This window comes from Microtus oregoni, unplaced genomic scaffold (assembly GCF_018167655.1).
Source record: "Microtus oregoni isolate MIOR12 unplaced genomic scaffold, Mior012 000048F_ref0000485, whole genome shotgun sequence".
Taxonomy (NCBI): Eukaryota; Metazoa; Chordata; class Mammalia; order Rodentia; family Cricetidae; genus Microtus; species Microtus oregoni.
In genome coordinates, this window is record NW_024543222.1 from 4,252,737 (window position 1) to 4,269,503 (window position 16,767).

Genomic DNA, 16,767 nt, shown 5'->3' on the forward strand with positions numbered 1-16,767 from the left:
GTGCATATACATATATGCAGGCAACACTTATACACACCAAATAATAGCTAGTAAGAAAGCTGGGTGTGGTGGTGGATTCCCTAGTTCCAGTGCTCAGGATGCTGAGACAGGAGGATAGCTGTGAGCCCACAGCCAACCTGAGCTACACAGTAAGACCCTGTCTCAAAACCAACCAAAAAGAGCCTAGAGAATACTTGCTGCTCTTGCAGAGGACCTGGGTTTCCAGCACCCACATGGTGGCTCACAAGCATCTGTAACTGCAGCTCTAGGAGTTTGACACCCTCTTCCAGCCTCCAAGAACACTGCATTCTCATGCTGAGCAAACACACGTAAAATAAAATACATTTTTCCAAAATGCCAGTGAAACAAGAACAATAGGCAGTGGAGTAGAACAGACATTCCCACAGATGGATGGGAAGCACACGAGAATATGCTCAGCATCACTAGTCATTAGAGAAATCAAGTCAAAGACAGCATGAAGCAGGCTTGGTGGCGCACACCTTCGGTCCCAGCACTCAGGAGGCAGAGGAAGGCACAACTGAGAGTTTGAGGCCAGCCTGGTCTGGATAGTGAGCTTCAGGCCAGGAGAAGCTACATAGTACAACTGTCTCAAAAAACACAACCAGAAACACCGTATGACCAAGCAATTCCACTCCTAGGATAGACCCAACACTTAAAACCAGGAAGCAGAACAGATGCTTCTGCAGCTGTGCTCAGAAGGGTTGGGAGCAGCCCACACATCAGCACCAAGCCGTGAATCTGCACGACAGATGATCATTCAGTCAAGGAAAAAAAAATGAAGTTCTGATCAGTACAATGACATAAGCTCCAAAAAGCATGAGAAGCTGAGCAAATTAGGCCAGGCATAAACTGGCTTACAGGAAACACTCCAAAAAGACAAACCTAGAGACAGAAACACACTGGAAGTTACTAGAAGTGGATGATAGTGTGGGCAGTAGGGAGTCACTGCCTCGTGGGCCCTGTGCCTCAGTTTCTACAGCGAATGAGGTTGAGGGACAGACAGTAGAATGGTTGCCTGTGGCGGTGTCCCTCTGCCATGGCACTGTCTTCATTTTATTTTCAGTCTTGGGTCAATGGCTGCTTTACTGTCTAAATCTGGCACCTTGCGTGGCCTCAACTCCACTGCCTTTGTCCCTGCGTCTCCAGCAGCTGGCCACGGCGGGCGGGATAGCTGCTGGGTGGACAAAATAGAATGTGGGGTGTGATGGTAGGTGAGTGTATCCCAGATCCAGAAGGTGAGGCAGGAGGGTCATGAGTTTGAAGCCAGCCTGGGCTATATAGCAAGACTGTCTTAAGGAAGCCAAGTGCAATGGAGAACAGACTAGAAAAGACAGGTATCAATCCATCCGATTCCCGTGGCCTGGCAGCAATGAGTCTCTACTCTGGGGAGGGCTTGAAGCAGGCTCCTCAGGTTGCTGTCAAGAGTCTAGGATGGAAGGAATGACAGTGGACAGGTCAGCTTACCCCCGAGAGCCACGTGATGCACCCCGCCCACCACTTTGAGCGCCAGGGGCTGTGTGAGACGAACAGCAACCCGCTTAGGAACTCGTGGAACATGGCTCAGCGGTCAGCATAAACGTGCTGGGTGTGCCTTGGAGGGGGAGAGACCCCCGAGGACACGTGTCCTGGGGACCTCATGCTGTTACTGGGCATAGCTCTACTTATTGCCCTCGTGGTCACCATGTCCCTCACAATCTGAGTCAGATAAAAACTCTCAGGGGCATCTAGCCCCTTACTGGGCAGTACCATTGGTTCTTACAATGATGGTGATGGATTTTTTTCCAGGCTGGAGCAGATTAATAATTCAACCACCAGCCTTGGAAAGAACTTAAACATGCAGGTTGTTAGTAAGGTTGGGTTAAAATTTTTTTTAATGGCCAGGTGGTGGTGCATGCCTTTAATCCCAACATTCGGGAGGCAGAGGCAGGCAGATCTCTGTGAGTTCATGGCCAGCCTGGTCTACAAGAGCTAGTTCCAGGACAAGCTCCAAAGCTATAGAAAAACCTTGTCTCACAAAAGGAACAAGAAGAGGAGGAGGAGGAGGAGGAGGAGGAGGAGGAGGAGGAGGAGGAAGAGGAAGAGGAAAAGGAGGAGGAGGAGGAAGAAGAGGAGGAGGAAGAGGAAGAGGAAAAGGAGGAGGAGGAGGAAGAAGAGGAAGAGGAGGAGGAAGAAGAGGAGGAAGAAGAGGAGAAAGAGGAAGAAGAAGGAGAAGGAGGATTTTTAAAAAATGGCTTTGAGGTAGAAAATCTTGGGGAACAATTTAAAGTTTAGGAGATCACACTTTTGATAGCTGAGCAAGGGACTCGTTGAGGTCAGGGAACAAGACCAACAACAGCCTGCTATCTAGCTAATGTAGCTTTCTTGCTAAAGATGGGTTGGTGATCAAAGGCGATGATTAATTCCTTGTGCCCATTTTTGCCCTCAGTTTCCTGAGATGATTAAATAAAGACTACAAGTAGAAATGACTGTTTTATAGATACATATAAAAGTTTAGATCTGTGATTCTTTTTTTTTTTTTTTTTTGGTTTTTTCGAGACAGGGTTTCTCTGTGGCTTTGGAGCCTGTCCTGGAACTAGCTCTGTAGACCAGGCTGGTCTCGAACTCACAGAGATCCGCCTGCCTCTGCCTCCCGAGTGCTGGGATTAAAGGCATGCGCCACCGTTGCACGGCGATCTGTGATTCTTTTAAGTTTTTTTATAAGATTACTTTTTGAGATAAATGATTGATCTTTTCTTTGTAACCGCAAAAATGCAGTCTGTTAGTAAAAGACGTGGCTGACAAAAATACCTTGCTAGCTTACACTGTGTAATCTGTAACAAGTTGCATAGACGGGGATGTTTGTGGGTCCTTGGGAATCACTTGCTTTTCTCCCCTAAAACATAAAATGTTTACTCATTGGGGAACATGTGGTTTTTCACTGGTGTTCATTCACTTGGAAAATAGGTCATTTTTATGCTGCCTGAAAGATTTTGCGGTATATACAGTTTATAAATGGGTTTATAAACCGTAAGGAAAAAAATCAAGAAAGATATAGAAGGAAAACATCAGGAAAGAAGCAAGGGAAAAGATACAGAAGAGACACCCTGACATCTCGAAGGTGTGTATTTTCCCCTCTTTCGCCTGCCGCAGGGAATTAAATTTCGCTCCCTCAGAGAAAACGGTGAACTTGTGTGGTCTGCGGCTCCTCTTCAGTTCCAGACCTGCTGAGAGCTGGCGTCGCAGCAGCACCTGAGGAGCCCTACAGCCTCAAGCTCCACTTTGGTCCTTGGCTCCAGGGTTACCTCACCTGGCTTGGAGTCCACGCACGCGAGCCTGCATTCGGGGCAGGAGGCGGAGGCGCTGTCGGGTGATACAGGCCCGGAGTCCTCGGTGCAGAGTGAGCAGGGCCTGCGAGCGTCGCTGAGCCCATAGCTGCTCTAGCTGGTGCCAGCCCTGCTCCTGCAGCAGGACCTGTGAGCAGAGGCGTGCTGCGTGGAGATGGGGGTATGGGGGAAACAGACAGGCACATGCCCGCTCGTCTCCTCTGGCCTCAGCCTCCCCACATATGGTCATGCAATCTATCTAGGGTGCCGGGGTAGCCTGCCAGCCCGCCCCACCCTATCTGCCCATCACTGAGAAGGACCACTGTCGGTGTTTAATCCAGCAGGGTCTTTCCTACTCTGAGCACCCACACTCACCTGGGTAGCTCCGAGATGATAGACTGGAGACTCTGCCCCTAGCACGTGGCTGAGGATGGTTCCACACCTCTCCCGGTCAGAGAGAGTTTCCTGGCTCCCGGATCCCAGGGGCCGGAACCTGTTCCCAAGGACACAGAAATGAGGTGGAGAGAGGGAAGGCCGGTTTAGACACTCGGCCGACAGCTGAACCCCTTGATAATTACTCAGTTTCTGGATCAATCAACAACTTGGGAAACCCCATGTCCTAGTTTCTGTTGCAGTGAGGGAATACCCTGAGAGGAAGCAGCTGCTGAGACAGGGGGCTTATTTGGCTTACAGTTCCAGGGCACAGCTCGCTGGTGCAGGGAATCAAGGCAGGAACTCGAAGCATCTAATCATACCAAACCACAGTCAAGAGCAGAGAGCCATGAACACTTGGACCCAGGTAGCATTCACCTCTCCTATACAATCAGAACTCCCTGTCTAGGGAGTGATGTGGGATGTTCTTCTGTATATGTGTTGCTTTTATTGGTTAATGGATAAAGCTGTTTTGGCCTATGGCAGGGCAGAATATAGCCAGGCTGGAAGAGATACGTAGAGAGTGTAGGCAGAGTCAGGGAGAAGCCTTGTAGCTGCAGACACCAGAACCTACAGGTAGGCCACAGCTTCGTGGCGATGCATAGATTGATAGAAATGGGTTAATTTAAAATGTAAGAGCTATGACACTAGGGAGGGAGAGGCAAGTAGAACTTTGTGAGTTCGAGGCCAACCTGGTCTATATAGCGTGTTCCAGGAGAAGCTCCAAAGCTACTGAGAAACCCTGTCTCAAAAAAAAAAAAAAAAAAGTAAGAGCTAGTTAGGAATATGCCTGAGTCATTGACCAAAAAGTAATGTAATTAATATAGTTTCTGTGTGATTATTCAAACAAGCTGTCTCTGTTTACAAGGGAATGGTGCCACCTGCCACGGGCTAAATCTTCAAACATCAATTAACAATCAGGACAGTCTTCCACAAAGACATCCCTACAGATAGGTGTCACCTGGACAGTATCTCATTAAGACTCTCTTCCTGTGGTGGTGGCGCACACCTTTAATCCCAGCACTCGGGAGGCAGAGGCAGGGGGATCTCTGTGAGTTCGAGGCCAGCCTGGTCTGTAGAGTGAGTTCCAGGACAGCTAGGGCTACACAGAGCAACCCTGTTTCAAGAAAAAGAAAAAAAAAAAAAGATTCTCTTCCAGAGCCAGATGGATCAGTGGTCAGGAGCACTTACTGCCCCTGTAGAGGACTCAGGCTCGGTTTCAAGCACCCATGACAGTCAGTTTACAGTTGCCTGTAATTTCAGTTCCAGGGGATCCAACCTGGCCAGTGCACGTAGCTGCAGGCACATGGTACACACACACACACACACACACACACACACACACACGCCCCATTATAGCCAGGCAATGTGCTGACTCCGGGCAAAGAACTGGGAGAACAGACCTCTGCTCCGGGGAATGAGCAAGTTGTCAAGCAGAAGAGATGGTGGTCACGAGGCCAGACAGGGCTAGAGGGGCAACGGGATGTGACCCTGTGGCTTCTGTCTCTCCAGGGTACCTGCCACGGTGCCCCAGTGGGGCTCAAGGCCTGACTGCAGAGGGCAGGGTTGCAGGTACAGAAGCTCATCAGTAGACCTGGCCAATACTGGGAAGACAATGATCCCCTAGCAGAACTTCCTGGAACAGGTGACAATTACTGACTTGGCAAGTGTCCCAGGGCAAGGACAGAAGCTTCTCACCTATCACCTGTCACTCTCACTCAGCCTCTAGCTCAGGGACCGACAGGCACACACAGATCATCTACTTCCTGCTTCAGGCTCCACCCTTCGCCAGACCGTCCCCACACTAAGACAGTCTTAGGCAAAGAGGGTGGTTAGAACCCTGAGGTGGAGCCTCAGAGGTGAACGAGGGGCGGGTCCAGGCCAAGGCCAAACAGTGGACACCACAAAGAGCCACCAGCTCTCCTAGACGCCTGTGAGCTCTCCATCAAAGGCTGTCCCACCCTCTCTGCACTGCATGACCTCTCAGCTCCCCATGGCTGCCCCCCGCACCTGCCATCCCTTCTCCATCTGAAAAGCTCTGTTAACTGTCTTTCCTTACCTCACCGAGTCCTTCATGACTCACTTGCTGTGCCCACCTGCTACACGGTACGGTCCCAGGGCAGGCAGGGCCCCAGTCGTCTCCAGCAGGGTATTAGCACGGAGGAGGTACAGTGTATACTGAAAAGAGCACGCACACACACGTATGTGCATGTGTGTGTGCACGCGTGTGTGTATATGTGTGTAAGGAAGCATAACACGTTGGAAGTCAGGCCCGTGATACCTTCTCTACCAGGACTACATACCTGGGATTGTCCGCCGTCAGGCATTGGCCCCAGGCCCTCAGCTTCCTCACCACAGAATCCTACCTGGCCAGGAAGAGCCGGAAGGGCACTCGCACGGGGAAGTGGGCACTTCGGGTGCCTATGATCTCCAGGATGCCAGTCTGGTACAGCTGCTCTGCCACATGTCCCACATCAAAGATGCCAGGGAGCTAGAAGCCAGGGACACAGCCAAGGAGAGCTGGAGTCAGGGTATTAGGGCTGACAGGGTCTCAGAGGAAGGGAGGACGGAGGAGAGGAGGCCGGGGTGAGGCTGGGGAAGGGAGCTCACCTTTCCAGGGGTGGGCTTGAGACAATGGATGACATAGACGCGGCTCCTGAAGAGTGGAAGGGGGGTGGTCACAGACCAGACCCCCGGCCACCACCTCCCTGGGGTCCGGCAGAAGAGCGCAGCTCTCACCTGCCTAGCCGGGCTAGCAGGTCCCCCAAGGACTGCTGGAATCGAGAGGCCAGAGTGGGTTTGCTCTGCTCTCTCTCTTCCTCTGGTTCTGCTTCCTGGAACAGGCTGCCCACAAGCTGTGGGGTGAAATGAGTCTCAGCTGTCTCCATCCTGAGCCTATCCATCCAGCACACAGCCCCTGGGGAGCCAGGACAGGCACCCTCAACACTCGACCCCCGCATGCTCATTCCTCCATCCAGGGTGCCACGGTGTTGGGGACTAGCCCCTCAAGGCTTGATGCGTGGGGGTAAGCTATGTGAGCCCCTGAAAGGAACGCCAAGTCACCTTCAGCTGGCTCTGTCCAAGCATCGCCACCATGGCATAGTCCAGGTGGTCCCTGTTTCTGTTTATGAACTTGTGCACCTGCAAGAGAGGAGGAGGTGGGAGGGCCTTCAGGATAGGCGGCTGCTTGTGCGCCACGCCTGAGAAACAGGCAGGCCTTCTCAGCTTCGCATAGTCTGGGCGGCTGGCCTTTCTGGTTCATCCCAGGAAACACGGGCCCGTGTTTAGCAAAGCTGTTCTCTTCCAGGTCACATGCCGCAGGACAGTTTACCTACCTCTTCATTCCCTGCCTCCTCAGTACTCTCTTGCTTACGCTCATGTATTTCTTCCCCACATAAAACTCAGAATAGCGGGACTGGAGAGATGGCTCAGTGATTGAGAGCACTGGCTGCTCCTCCAAAGTACTGAGGTTCAACGCCCACACCCACATAGCAGCTCACAACCAATTGTAACTCCAGCCCAAGACAATCTGATGCCCTCTTATGACCAGCGAGGGCACCAGGCACATCTATGGTGCACAGACACATGTAGGCAAAATACTCATACACAAAGTAAAAATTAAAAAATGAAAGTGGGGGGGGGGGTAAGGGACAGTCTAAACAGAGACTGTTTGTTTGTTTCCCAGCCGTTCAGTCCTGAATAATCACACAGAAACTGTATTAATTACAACACTGCTTGGCCAATGACTCAGGAATATCTCTAGCTAGCTCTTACATCTTGAATTAACCCATTTCTATTAATCTGTGTATCACCATGAGGCTATGGCCTACTGGTAAGGTTCGGCAGCTACATGTGTCTCCTTGATTCTACCTACTCTCTCTACATATCTCTTCCAGCCTGTCTATATTCTGCCCTGCCATAGGCCAAAATAGCTTTATCCATTAACCAATAAGAGCAATATATATACAGAAGGCCTTCCCACATCAGGACAGGAGACATGGCTCAGTGGTTCAGAGATCAATCTGTGGTTGGGCGGTTATGATACAGGCCTTAATCCTAGCACTTGGGAGATCTCTGTGAGTTGGAGGCCTGTCTGGTCTACAGAGCGAAATCCAGGATGGCTGAGGCTACCCAGAGAAACCCTGCCTCGAAAAATCAAGAGAGAGAGAGAGAGAGAGAGAGAGAGAGAGAGAGAGAGAGAGGAAACTATCTAACAAGCTGGCCAGAGCCAGGCGGTGGTGGCACATCCCTTTAATCTCAGCACTCCGGAGGCACAGGCAGGCAGACCTCTGAGTTTGAGGCCAGCCTAGTCTACAAGAGCTAGTTCCAGGACAGGCTCCAAAGCTACAGAGAAACCCTGTCTCCAAAAACAAAAACAAAAACAAACAAGTTGGGCCAGTAAGATGCCTGTGGCCGGAGTCCAAGACCCAAGTTCAACCCCAGGTATTCACACTGTGGAAGGAGAGAACCAACTCCCAAAAGTTGCCCTCTGATTTCCACGCATGTGCTGTAGCATATTCAACCCCCCCCCACACACATACAATGAAAACAAATAAACATATACAAAAATAGCAACTGTGACTGGGAGGGGCTGACAAGGCCCCACCCCTTGCTGAGGACCTATGAAAAATAATTAATGCTCAGGACTGGGTGTGACCTGAGGCTCAGGTGGAGTCACGCTGTCACATCTTGGAAGGAACCTCCCTGACACTGTCACCTGGGGGGTGACTCAGCTAGGGAGGGGCAGGCACTAAGGTGACATGACCTTACTGATTCACCCTGGAATCTGTGCCCAAGAACAGATACCTGGTAGGTGACGGTCCCAGCATAGTGCCGCACGGTGAAGATGGGCAGGGGCAGCTGAGGTTTGGCATAGCTTGGGTGGTCACCATGGTGATAGTGGCATTTCTGGAGGAAGGTGTGGTCTGTGGCCTGGTAAGGACGGAGTCACACTGACATCAGACTTTGGACATACTTGCTGTTCCTGCCTGGAACTTGCTCCCTCCCAGAGACCCCAGAATCACACCCCTTAGACACAGGGAGACTGGTCTCCCCAAATCTCTTCCTCAGACAGGAAGTCAGTAAGTGTAGTGGAGCCCCTATAAAACATGCACTCGGCTGGGCAGTGGTGGTGCACGCCTTAAATCCCAGCACTTGGGAGGCAGAGGCAGGCAGATCTCTGTGAGTTCGAAGCCAGCCTGGTCTACAGAGTGAGTTCCAGGACAGGCTCCAATAGCTACTGAGAAACCCTGTCTTGAAAAACTAAAAGAAGGAAAAAGAAAAGAAAAGAAAAGAAAAACACGTGCTCTCTTCCTTGATGAGTTTACATTTGGAACAATCAAGAACTACTTGAGGAAGTCAGGGTCATCTCAGGCCCAGGAGCCACCTCCACCAGCCCTAGATGTGATGTTTCTGAGAAAGTCTGAAGGACTTAGAAGGAAACGATTGGGGGCTTTGACACAGATATCAAAACCATTCCAGGTAGGTCCCACAATGACAGCTTCTCAGCAAGTCCTTACAGGTTGCGTCATAAAGTCTGAGGGCTGGCAAGATGGCTCTGCTCAGGGGCTAAGAGCAGCTAAGCGCACTGGCTGCTCTGCCAGAGAACCTGGTTCAATTCCCAACTTCCACATGGATGGTGGCTCACAGCTGTAACTCCTGTCCCCAGGAAACGGACACCCACTTCTGGTCTCCTCAGGTACCAGGCACACACGTGGGATTCAGACAAAAAAACCCATACACGTAAAACAAATCTGACCTTTGCCTACACACAAATCTGTACCTTCTTCCTTCGATGCCAGTGAACCACCAATAGAATCGGAGCCCTCAGACAGGCCCAGCCCACCTGCTGCTCAGTCTAGCCTAGAGGAGGGGTATGTCACTGAGTGCAGTTAAGTGTGTCTGCTCCCTCGAGGAGTTCAAATACAGGGGCGGATGTGTTGACAGGGAGTAGTTACACTCGGTAGTCAGTGGTGAGTAACCCAGTGGTTACTAAGCCAAGAAGCATTTGTAACTGGCTGTTGGTGATGCATGTCTATAACCCCAGTATTTGGGATGTGGAAGCCTAAGGATCAGGAATTCAAGATCAGCTTACACTCTGTACATGGCTTCCTGTCTCAAAAACAAAACTAAGGGCTAAAGAGATGGCTACGGGCATTTGCTGCTCTTCAGAGGTTCCAGGTTCTGCTCCCAGCACCCACATAGCAGCTCACAATCATCTTAACTCCAGTTCCAGGGGATCCAACACCCTCTTCCGATTCCATGGTTCTAGGTGTACGTGTGGCCCTCTCTCTATATATATTTATTTATTATGTATACAATATTCTGTCTATGTATATGCCTAAAGGCCAGAAGAGGGCACCGGACCTCAATACTGATGGTTGTGAGCCACCATGTGGCAATGCTCTTAACCTCTGAGCCATCTCTCCAGCCCCCCCGCCCCCCGCCCCCCCCTCTCTCTCTCTCACACACACACACACACACACACACACACAAGATAAAACATTTATACACACCAGGTGTGGTGGTGGCACACACCTTTAATCCCAGCACTCTCAGGAGGCAGAGGCAGGCAGATCTCTGAGTTCAAGGCCAGCCTGGTCTATAGAGTGAGTTCCAGGACAGCCAAGACTATACAGAGAAACCCTATCTTGAAAAAACAAACAAACAAAAACAAAAATATTCATACACTTAAAATTAAAAGTTGTTTTTTTTTTTTAAAAAAAAAACATTTGGTGGGAGCCCAGGGCTTTCCCTCTTGAATGTGTCTTCCCTGGGCTGTGAAGGAAGGCTGGGTCTCTGGCCCCTATAACTTGTCTCCCAGGAGGCCCTGCTGTTTTCATCCTGGCTGCTTAGGGCCCCCATTCCTTATCCCTGACGCTAAGCATCACTGATGGCTGAGGTACCTGTGATAGCCATGTCTGGGCATCCAGTATGTTCAGAAGGCTGTGGGGCTGGCCCACCAGGAGGTCCAGGCAGGACTCCCTCGGAGGCTGGGTTATGGGCACCCAGCTCAGCATCTCCCGCTGGCATTCCTCCTGGAAACAACCAGTATTTGATAACTAGAAGCCCACAGTTGGGGCAGAGAGAGGTCACCGAGATCCCCCTCCTCTTACACATGTAAACAGAGGTTAAGAAGGACGGACCCTTCCCACCCACTACAGAAAGGGATTTTCCATGCACTGCTTTGGCCTCTGCTGAGCAGTGTGCTCCAGCACCTGCCACGTCTATGCCCACCACCCTACCTCCTCCTGGGCCAGCAGCTTCTGTCTGGAGAAGAGCTGCAGGCGCTCGCTGGCCAGGTTGCTGCACAGCTGCTCCAAGCCGTTCACCCGCAGTGCCTGGGCCAAGTGAAGGAGGATCTGCTGCATAGGAGGTGGGGGCTGGGCAAGTGGGGCTGCCCTTCCCTTCTCTCTGGAGTCCAGGGCTCTAGCAGGAGTGGTGGCCCGGAGCTGAGACTGCGACCAACGGGGACAAGTGCAGCCTGTGCGCTACCTTAGACCTGCCCCAACTGTCTATCAGTCCCTCCAGCTCTCCACACTCCTGCCCTCTGCCTCAGTAGTGCTGTAAGCCATCTTTGAGAGGGTCTGGAGGGCGTGTCTTCCTATTACCTATCTGGGTGGCCCTCAGAATTCCATAGCCTCACAGGTAGGTCCCCCTGGCTGCCACCTCCAGGAAGACTTCCTGCCTTCCTCCCCTGCTCTCCCCAACCTCAGCAGGCAGTGCTCAAGGCAAGCAGGACACTCACTACATTCTAAACGGGGCAGGACACACAAGCCAGCAAACAATGACCATCCAGGAACTGGGGGTGGCTTGGCTCCTTTCTCTAAGCTCCATTATTGCTGGCCCTTCCCCACAAAAAGAGGTGACTCTTAAGGAAAAGGCACACAGCTGTGACAGTTCTGGAAGACTGGAGAGGGTCTTGCTATGTGTGAGGTTAGGTCGTAGACAGGCCCAGCCTAAGGTGGCCATGCAGGAGAGAACTCTCCAGAAGCGTCTCCAGAACAAGACAGAGAAGGGCAGGACTCTAACTGTAGAGAGCTAAGATGGCCTACTTTACGGTTTGGGGACACTGACCTCTGAAGGGTTAAGTAGCTGCACAGCCAGCAAGGGGGGGCAGGACAAGGCAGAGGGCACTGGGGCTTGCGGTGGGCTCCAGCCCCTGCCAGAGGGAACCCAGGAGTGCTCCCAGCCCCAGCTGGGAAAGGCAGATGTGATGAGGCCATATTCCTCCCAGGAAGATGCAGACAGAGTAAGTGGACCGACCGAGAGCCCCAAGATTCCCTGCCAGCCTCGACCAGACTCTAAAGATCCAAGAGGCAGGACTTGTTCCCTTTCCAACCTGGTGCCTCCTCATCCCCTCCCAGGGACAAGCAAGGATCCCACTCAGTAGCCCCAGAAGGAGCAAGCAAAGTCTAGTTCAGACAGGCAAACGTGGTGTAGGACAGGGAAAGGGCCAGGATCAGCAGGAGACACTCAAGTTTCAGCACCAAGGAGATTTATTTGCCCCAGAGGGTCAAAGGACAGGAATAAGAGACAACAACCAGAGATAGAGGACAGGGGAGAAGGGAAAGGAACAAGGGAGTGGAGGGAGGGACAGAGGACTACCTCTGGATAGAGAGGGGACAGACATGGCCCACAGGCAAATGACAGTTTATAAAAGTTAAAGCAGAAACCCTGTTAGGATGAGTTGGTTTCTTTTGATTGGGCATGCTTATTAGGGGAGCCAAAAGGGGGGCTTTTGATTGCTGGACTTAAATACTTTGATTGCTGGACCTTGGTAATCAGCCTCAGGAGGAGGAAGTGACTTAATAAAGGAATTGACTTTGGCGGCTAGCTTTAGGAGTGTAATCTAAAGGTTTCTAACAAGGGGGAAAAGGGTAAAAGGCAAAACCTTGGGCCCGCTAGAGCCCTCCAGGGAGGAGCTGGAATGAGATGGGTAGCACCTGCCCTGCCCCTCCCCCTTCCAAAGGGTGACCTCAAAGCCATAGACGTCCACGACAGTGATGGTGCCCACACCGGCTGCCTCCCTTGGTGGAGCCAGCCGCACGTTGATCTGCTTCAGAAGCCAGCTGAAGAGCCTTGAGTACAGGGTCTTGGCTAGGGCATCCCTGCAGATACCATAAGTGAGCCTTGCCCAGCAGAGCGCTGCACCTAGCCAGGTCTCTGGTCCCCAGGTTACCTGGCATCGATAGCACTTTCCACCGGCAGAGATCTGGAGACCCGGCCATAGGGCGTGTCCTGGAGACCAGAGAAACGCTCAGGAAGTTAGGATCATACCCACAGGTGCTTCCGGTTGCTCCTCCCACCTTCCCAGCACCCTTTGGGCTCACCATGACCCTCTTGGTGACAGCCCCCTCTAGGCACTCTGGTGGCACCTGTAGGAGCCGGGCTGCCAAGTGAATCTCAGCCCAGCTGGACACAGCAGCCACCTCTTGGGACTCCCGCTGGACAGAGGGGGACAGAAAGAGCTTTGCTTGTGTGATGGCATAGCCTTGCTTTACCCAGCCAGCTGCCCGTTCCTCCAAGGGCCAACAGCAGCTTTCTCTGGTGGTGCACACTGTTAATCTCAGCACTTGGGAGGCCGAGGCAGGCGGATCTCTATACATTTGATGCCAGCCTGGGCTACAGAGTAAAACTCTGTCTCAAAATAAAGAAAGGGCCAACAGCATAGGAGGCGCTCTGGACTGCAGTGAGCCAGACTCTGGGGCTGAAGGCCTCAGTGGGAGCCTGGACTGTCTCTTTTAGTGGCCGGCAATTCCGCCCAGTCCCTTCTCTTTCTGACCCTCTTCTGCCTTATCACTAGAGGGAAAACAAGACCCCTTAGGACACAGCGTTGACATGAGTATCAAGTTTCTTTTACAAAGTGTCAAGGGATCTTCATGGACATCACCAGGCAATGGCTTCTTGGTTGACTCCAGGAGTTCCTAAGGGTGACAGCCGAGGAGTGCAGAAGGGCCTGGGCTCACTTTTCTTGTCTAAACCATAGGGATCTGCCTGCTTCCAGAAGTAGCCCAGAGTTCTATGATTTTCCACACACAGTGACTTGGCATCGTCACTGCTCTGATTGCGCAAACCGCCCACCACTGCCCATCCTGTGTGCTCACCGGTCCCATCACAGGGGAGCCCACCTCTGAGGAAGAGAAGCAGATGTTTCCCAGGTGCAGGATGGTGGCCAGCACAGCCCAGACTTCAGTCAGCTCCTCTGCACACAAGCCCAGCACCCGCAGGGCCTTCAGCAGCCCTTTGAAGTCCTGAGCATCCTCTTTGTCCTGGAGCCTGCAGGCTTGGCCCTGCAGAGCACAGCAGGCTTGTGGTGGGGCAGCTCCTGGGATCCCCACAGCATCCTGAGAACCCTGGGTGCACATCCATGAGAGCCTCGGCCCTACCTGATTGAGGTAGTAGTAGGCCTCAGGTCCCTGCAGAGAGAGCTTCTCACGATCCTCGGCGTCCAACCCTGCCAGCAGCTCATAAAAAACATGGAAGCTTCGTTCAGCCTGGGCCTTGGGGAGAGAAACTGGCTTGGGGGTGGGGCAGGACTTGGGGGCTGTGGCTCCTCTGCTTTCCAACTTTCAGAACTGGGGAAGAGTGGGCAGGAGGCAGGCAGGTCCTTACCTGAAACACCACTCTGGAGGTCTCAAGCAGATAGTGGAACACAGAGGCGCCTACCATGACTCCCCTGTGGGTAAAAGACAGGGTAGGCACGCCCAGGGGCACTTTCCAGGGGCTGAGGCCAAAGGCAGTATCCCAGTGCCCAAGAGGAATAACCCATGGCAGGTGTCGCTGTGCCCACTGGGCTTCCATCACTCACTGCTGCAGGCAGAGGCAGAACTCCTGGCTAAAGCGGCTGGCATTGGCGTTGAGGATAGTCTTGGCATGGCCGAAGCTGCTGAGCACGGGCAGTATGTCCTCCAGCTGTACGAGGGTTAGAACACTCATGGGTACCTAAAATGACCATAGCCCCTACTACTGAGGGTTCTTGATACTGCTGGCTGTGTGGCATATGTGGGGTCAGTCCTATCAGAATCTGCTCCCCCCCCCTTAAATTAAAAGAGCTGAGGGTGGGGGGCTGGAGAGATGGCTCAGCGGTTAAGAGCATTGCCTGCTCTTCCAGAGGTCCTGAGTTCAATTCCTAGCAACCACATGTTGGCTCATAACCATCTGTAATGAGGTCTGGTGCCCTCTTCTGGCCTTCAGGCATACACGCAGAAAGAATGTTGTATACTTAATAAATAAATAAATATTAAAAAAAAAAGAGCTGAGGGTGTAGTTCAACTTGTAGAGTGCTCTATGACATCCACAAGGCTCAGGCTTGGTCGCAGCCCCATGGAAAACTGGGTGCTGGGTGCACACCCTTAACCCTAGCACTCAAGAGGTGCAGGCAGGAGACTCAGAAATTCAAGGTCATTCTCAGCTACCTAGGAAATTCGAGGCCATCCTGGGCTACCTGAGATCCTGTTTTTTTTTTTTTTTTTTTAAATAGGCATGGTGGCCGGGCGGTGGTGGCGCACGCCTTTAATCCCAGCACTTGGGAGGCAGGGGCAGGCGGATCTCTGTGAGTTCGAGAACAGCCTGGTCTACAAGAGCTAGTTCCAGGACAGGCTCCAAAACCACAGAGAAACCCTGTCTCGAAAAACAAAAATAAATAAATAAATAAAATAGGCATGGTGGCTCATGTCTTTAATTCCAGCACTCAGTAGGGTAGAAGCAGGCGAAACTCTGAGTTCGAGGCCAGCCTGGTCTAGAGATCGAGGTCCAGGTCAGCCAGGGCTACACAGAGAAACCATATCTTGAAAAAAACCAAAGGCAAAGAAACAAACCAAAAAGCTACCACCACAACCAAAAACAATAAATAAGTTAAAAAGACCCAACCCTGCTCCCCTGCGTCAGGGAAATCTTGGGGCTGACCCCTGAGAAGTCAGGCTTGGAGGAATGGCCTGAGAGGTGACCTGTAGCTTCCAGCCAGACCTCACCTGAGCCCCTCCCAACTCCGTCTGCTTCTGCCCCAGGCTGCTTAGAAACTCCACAATCCTCTTGGCAGCTTCTGTCTTCCCAGAGCCACTGTAGCCCCTGAAGGAGGGGAGGAGCTAAGGATGGGAGGGAGCACGTAGGATTGCCCAAATCAGCCTGGAGGAGCGTAAAGGAAGTGACTCCACAGAGAAGCGACAAGGGGAAGAGAAGTGCTGCACAAGGTCACTCAGGGCGGCCTCAGGACAGTCCCCAGGAGGTGGTCCTGAAGTGGTCCCCAGCAGTGCATAGCTAGGAGGGTGTGTGGGTTCCGGCAGGCAAGGCGGTCATGACTCACCCCAGCAGGATGCAGGGGTCCTGTCCAGGGCTCTGAGACAGGCTATAGGCTGCTGCCCCAACAGCGAAGATGTGCCTGGCAGGGGTGGGAGGACAGCAGAGGGATGAGAAGGCACCAGAGAGGGTTGTCTGGGCTCCGAGGAACAGGAGATGTGCCCACAGGCCCTGGAACTCACTCAGTAAGACGTACAAATGGGGAGTTAAGCCCAGGGGCAAAGTTACTTACGGTGTGGTGTTCAGGGCCTTCCTGGGATGGTAGCTGGTCGAGACCTCAGGTGAGAAGAGAGGCAGTGGCTGGTGGGGGTTCAGTGCAAGCAGGAGGGGCCCCCCAAAAGTCTGGTAAAGAAAGCAGAGGCAGGGAAGAGGGGATACAAATGGGGGACTCTGATGCACCCCAGACCAGTCTCTCATGCATGTCTTCTGGGACCCCAGGTAGAGCTGATTTTACGCTCAGTCAAGGGATGAAAAGAAGCCCCAGGGACACCAGGGACTTCCTGCTCACAGAGGAAAGGGACTTCAGCCGTGTCCCTTCTCTGGGGTCTCCTTACATAGATGCGGCCCAGGTGGAACCTCTTCTTAAGGCAGAGTAGCACAGAGCTGTCACACACCAGCCTGTGGGGACAGCAGGGCCAGGGGTAAGTTGCTGGGACTCACTCCTGGGCTAGCTCTGCTACTTAGCTTTAGGGGACCTGTGCAAACATCCAGCCGG

The 16,767-nt window shown here is 52.4% G+C and overlaps 1 protein-coding gene across 1 annotated transcript in view; it reads right to left on the reverse strand.

The window, feature by feature from the left end:
• The window catches only part of Myo15b (myosin XVB), a 35,216-nt gene that overhangs the window by 15,892 nt on the left and 2,557 nt on the right, over nt 1–16,767 (reverse strand). The window contains 20 exon segments of the mRNA XM_041635727.1: nt 3,308–3,471; nt 3,699–3,816; nt 6,122–6,246; nt 6,366–6,411; nt 6,495–6,610; nt 6,819–6,896; nt 8,562–8,687; nt 10,661–10,792; nt 11,000–11,095; nt 12,733–12,865; nt 12,937–12,995; nt 13,088–13,201; nt 13,886–14,047; nt 14,144–14,288; nt 14,290–14,433; nt 14,566–14,669; nt 15,728–15,824; nt 16,060–16,134; nt 16,285–16,394; nt 16,607–16,670. Of these exon segments, the coding sequence (XP_041491661.1) occupies nt 3,308–3,471; nt 3,699–3,816; nt 6,122–6,246; nt 6,366–6,411; nt 6,495–6,610; nt 6,819–6,896; nt 8,562–8,687; nt 10,661–10,792; nt 11,000–11,095; nt 12,733–12,865; nt 12,937–12,995; nt 13,088–13,201; nt 13,886–14,047; nt 14,144–14,288; nt 14,290–14,433; nt 14,566–14,669; nt 15,728–15,824; nt 16,060–16,134; nt 16,285–16,394; nt 16,607–16,670 (2,208 nt within the window).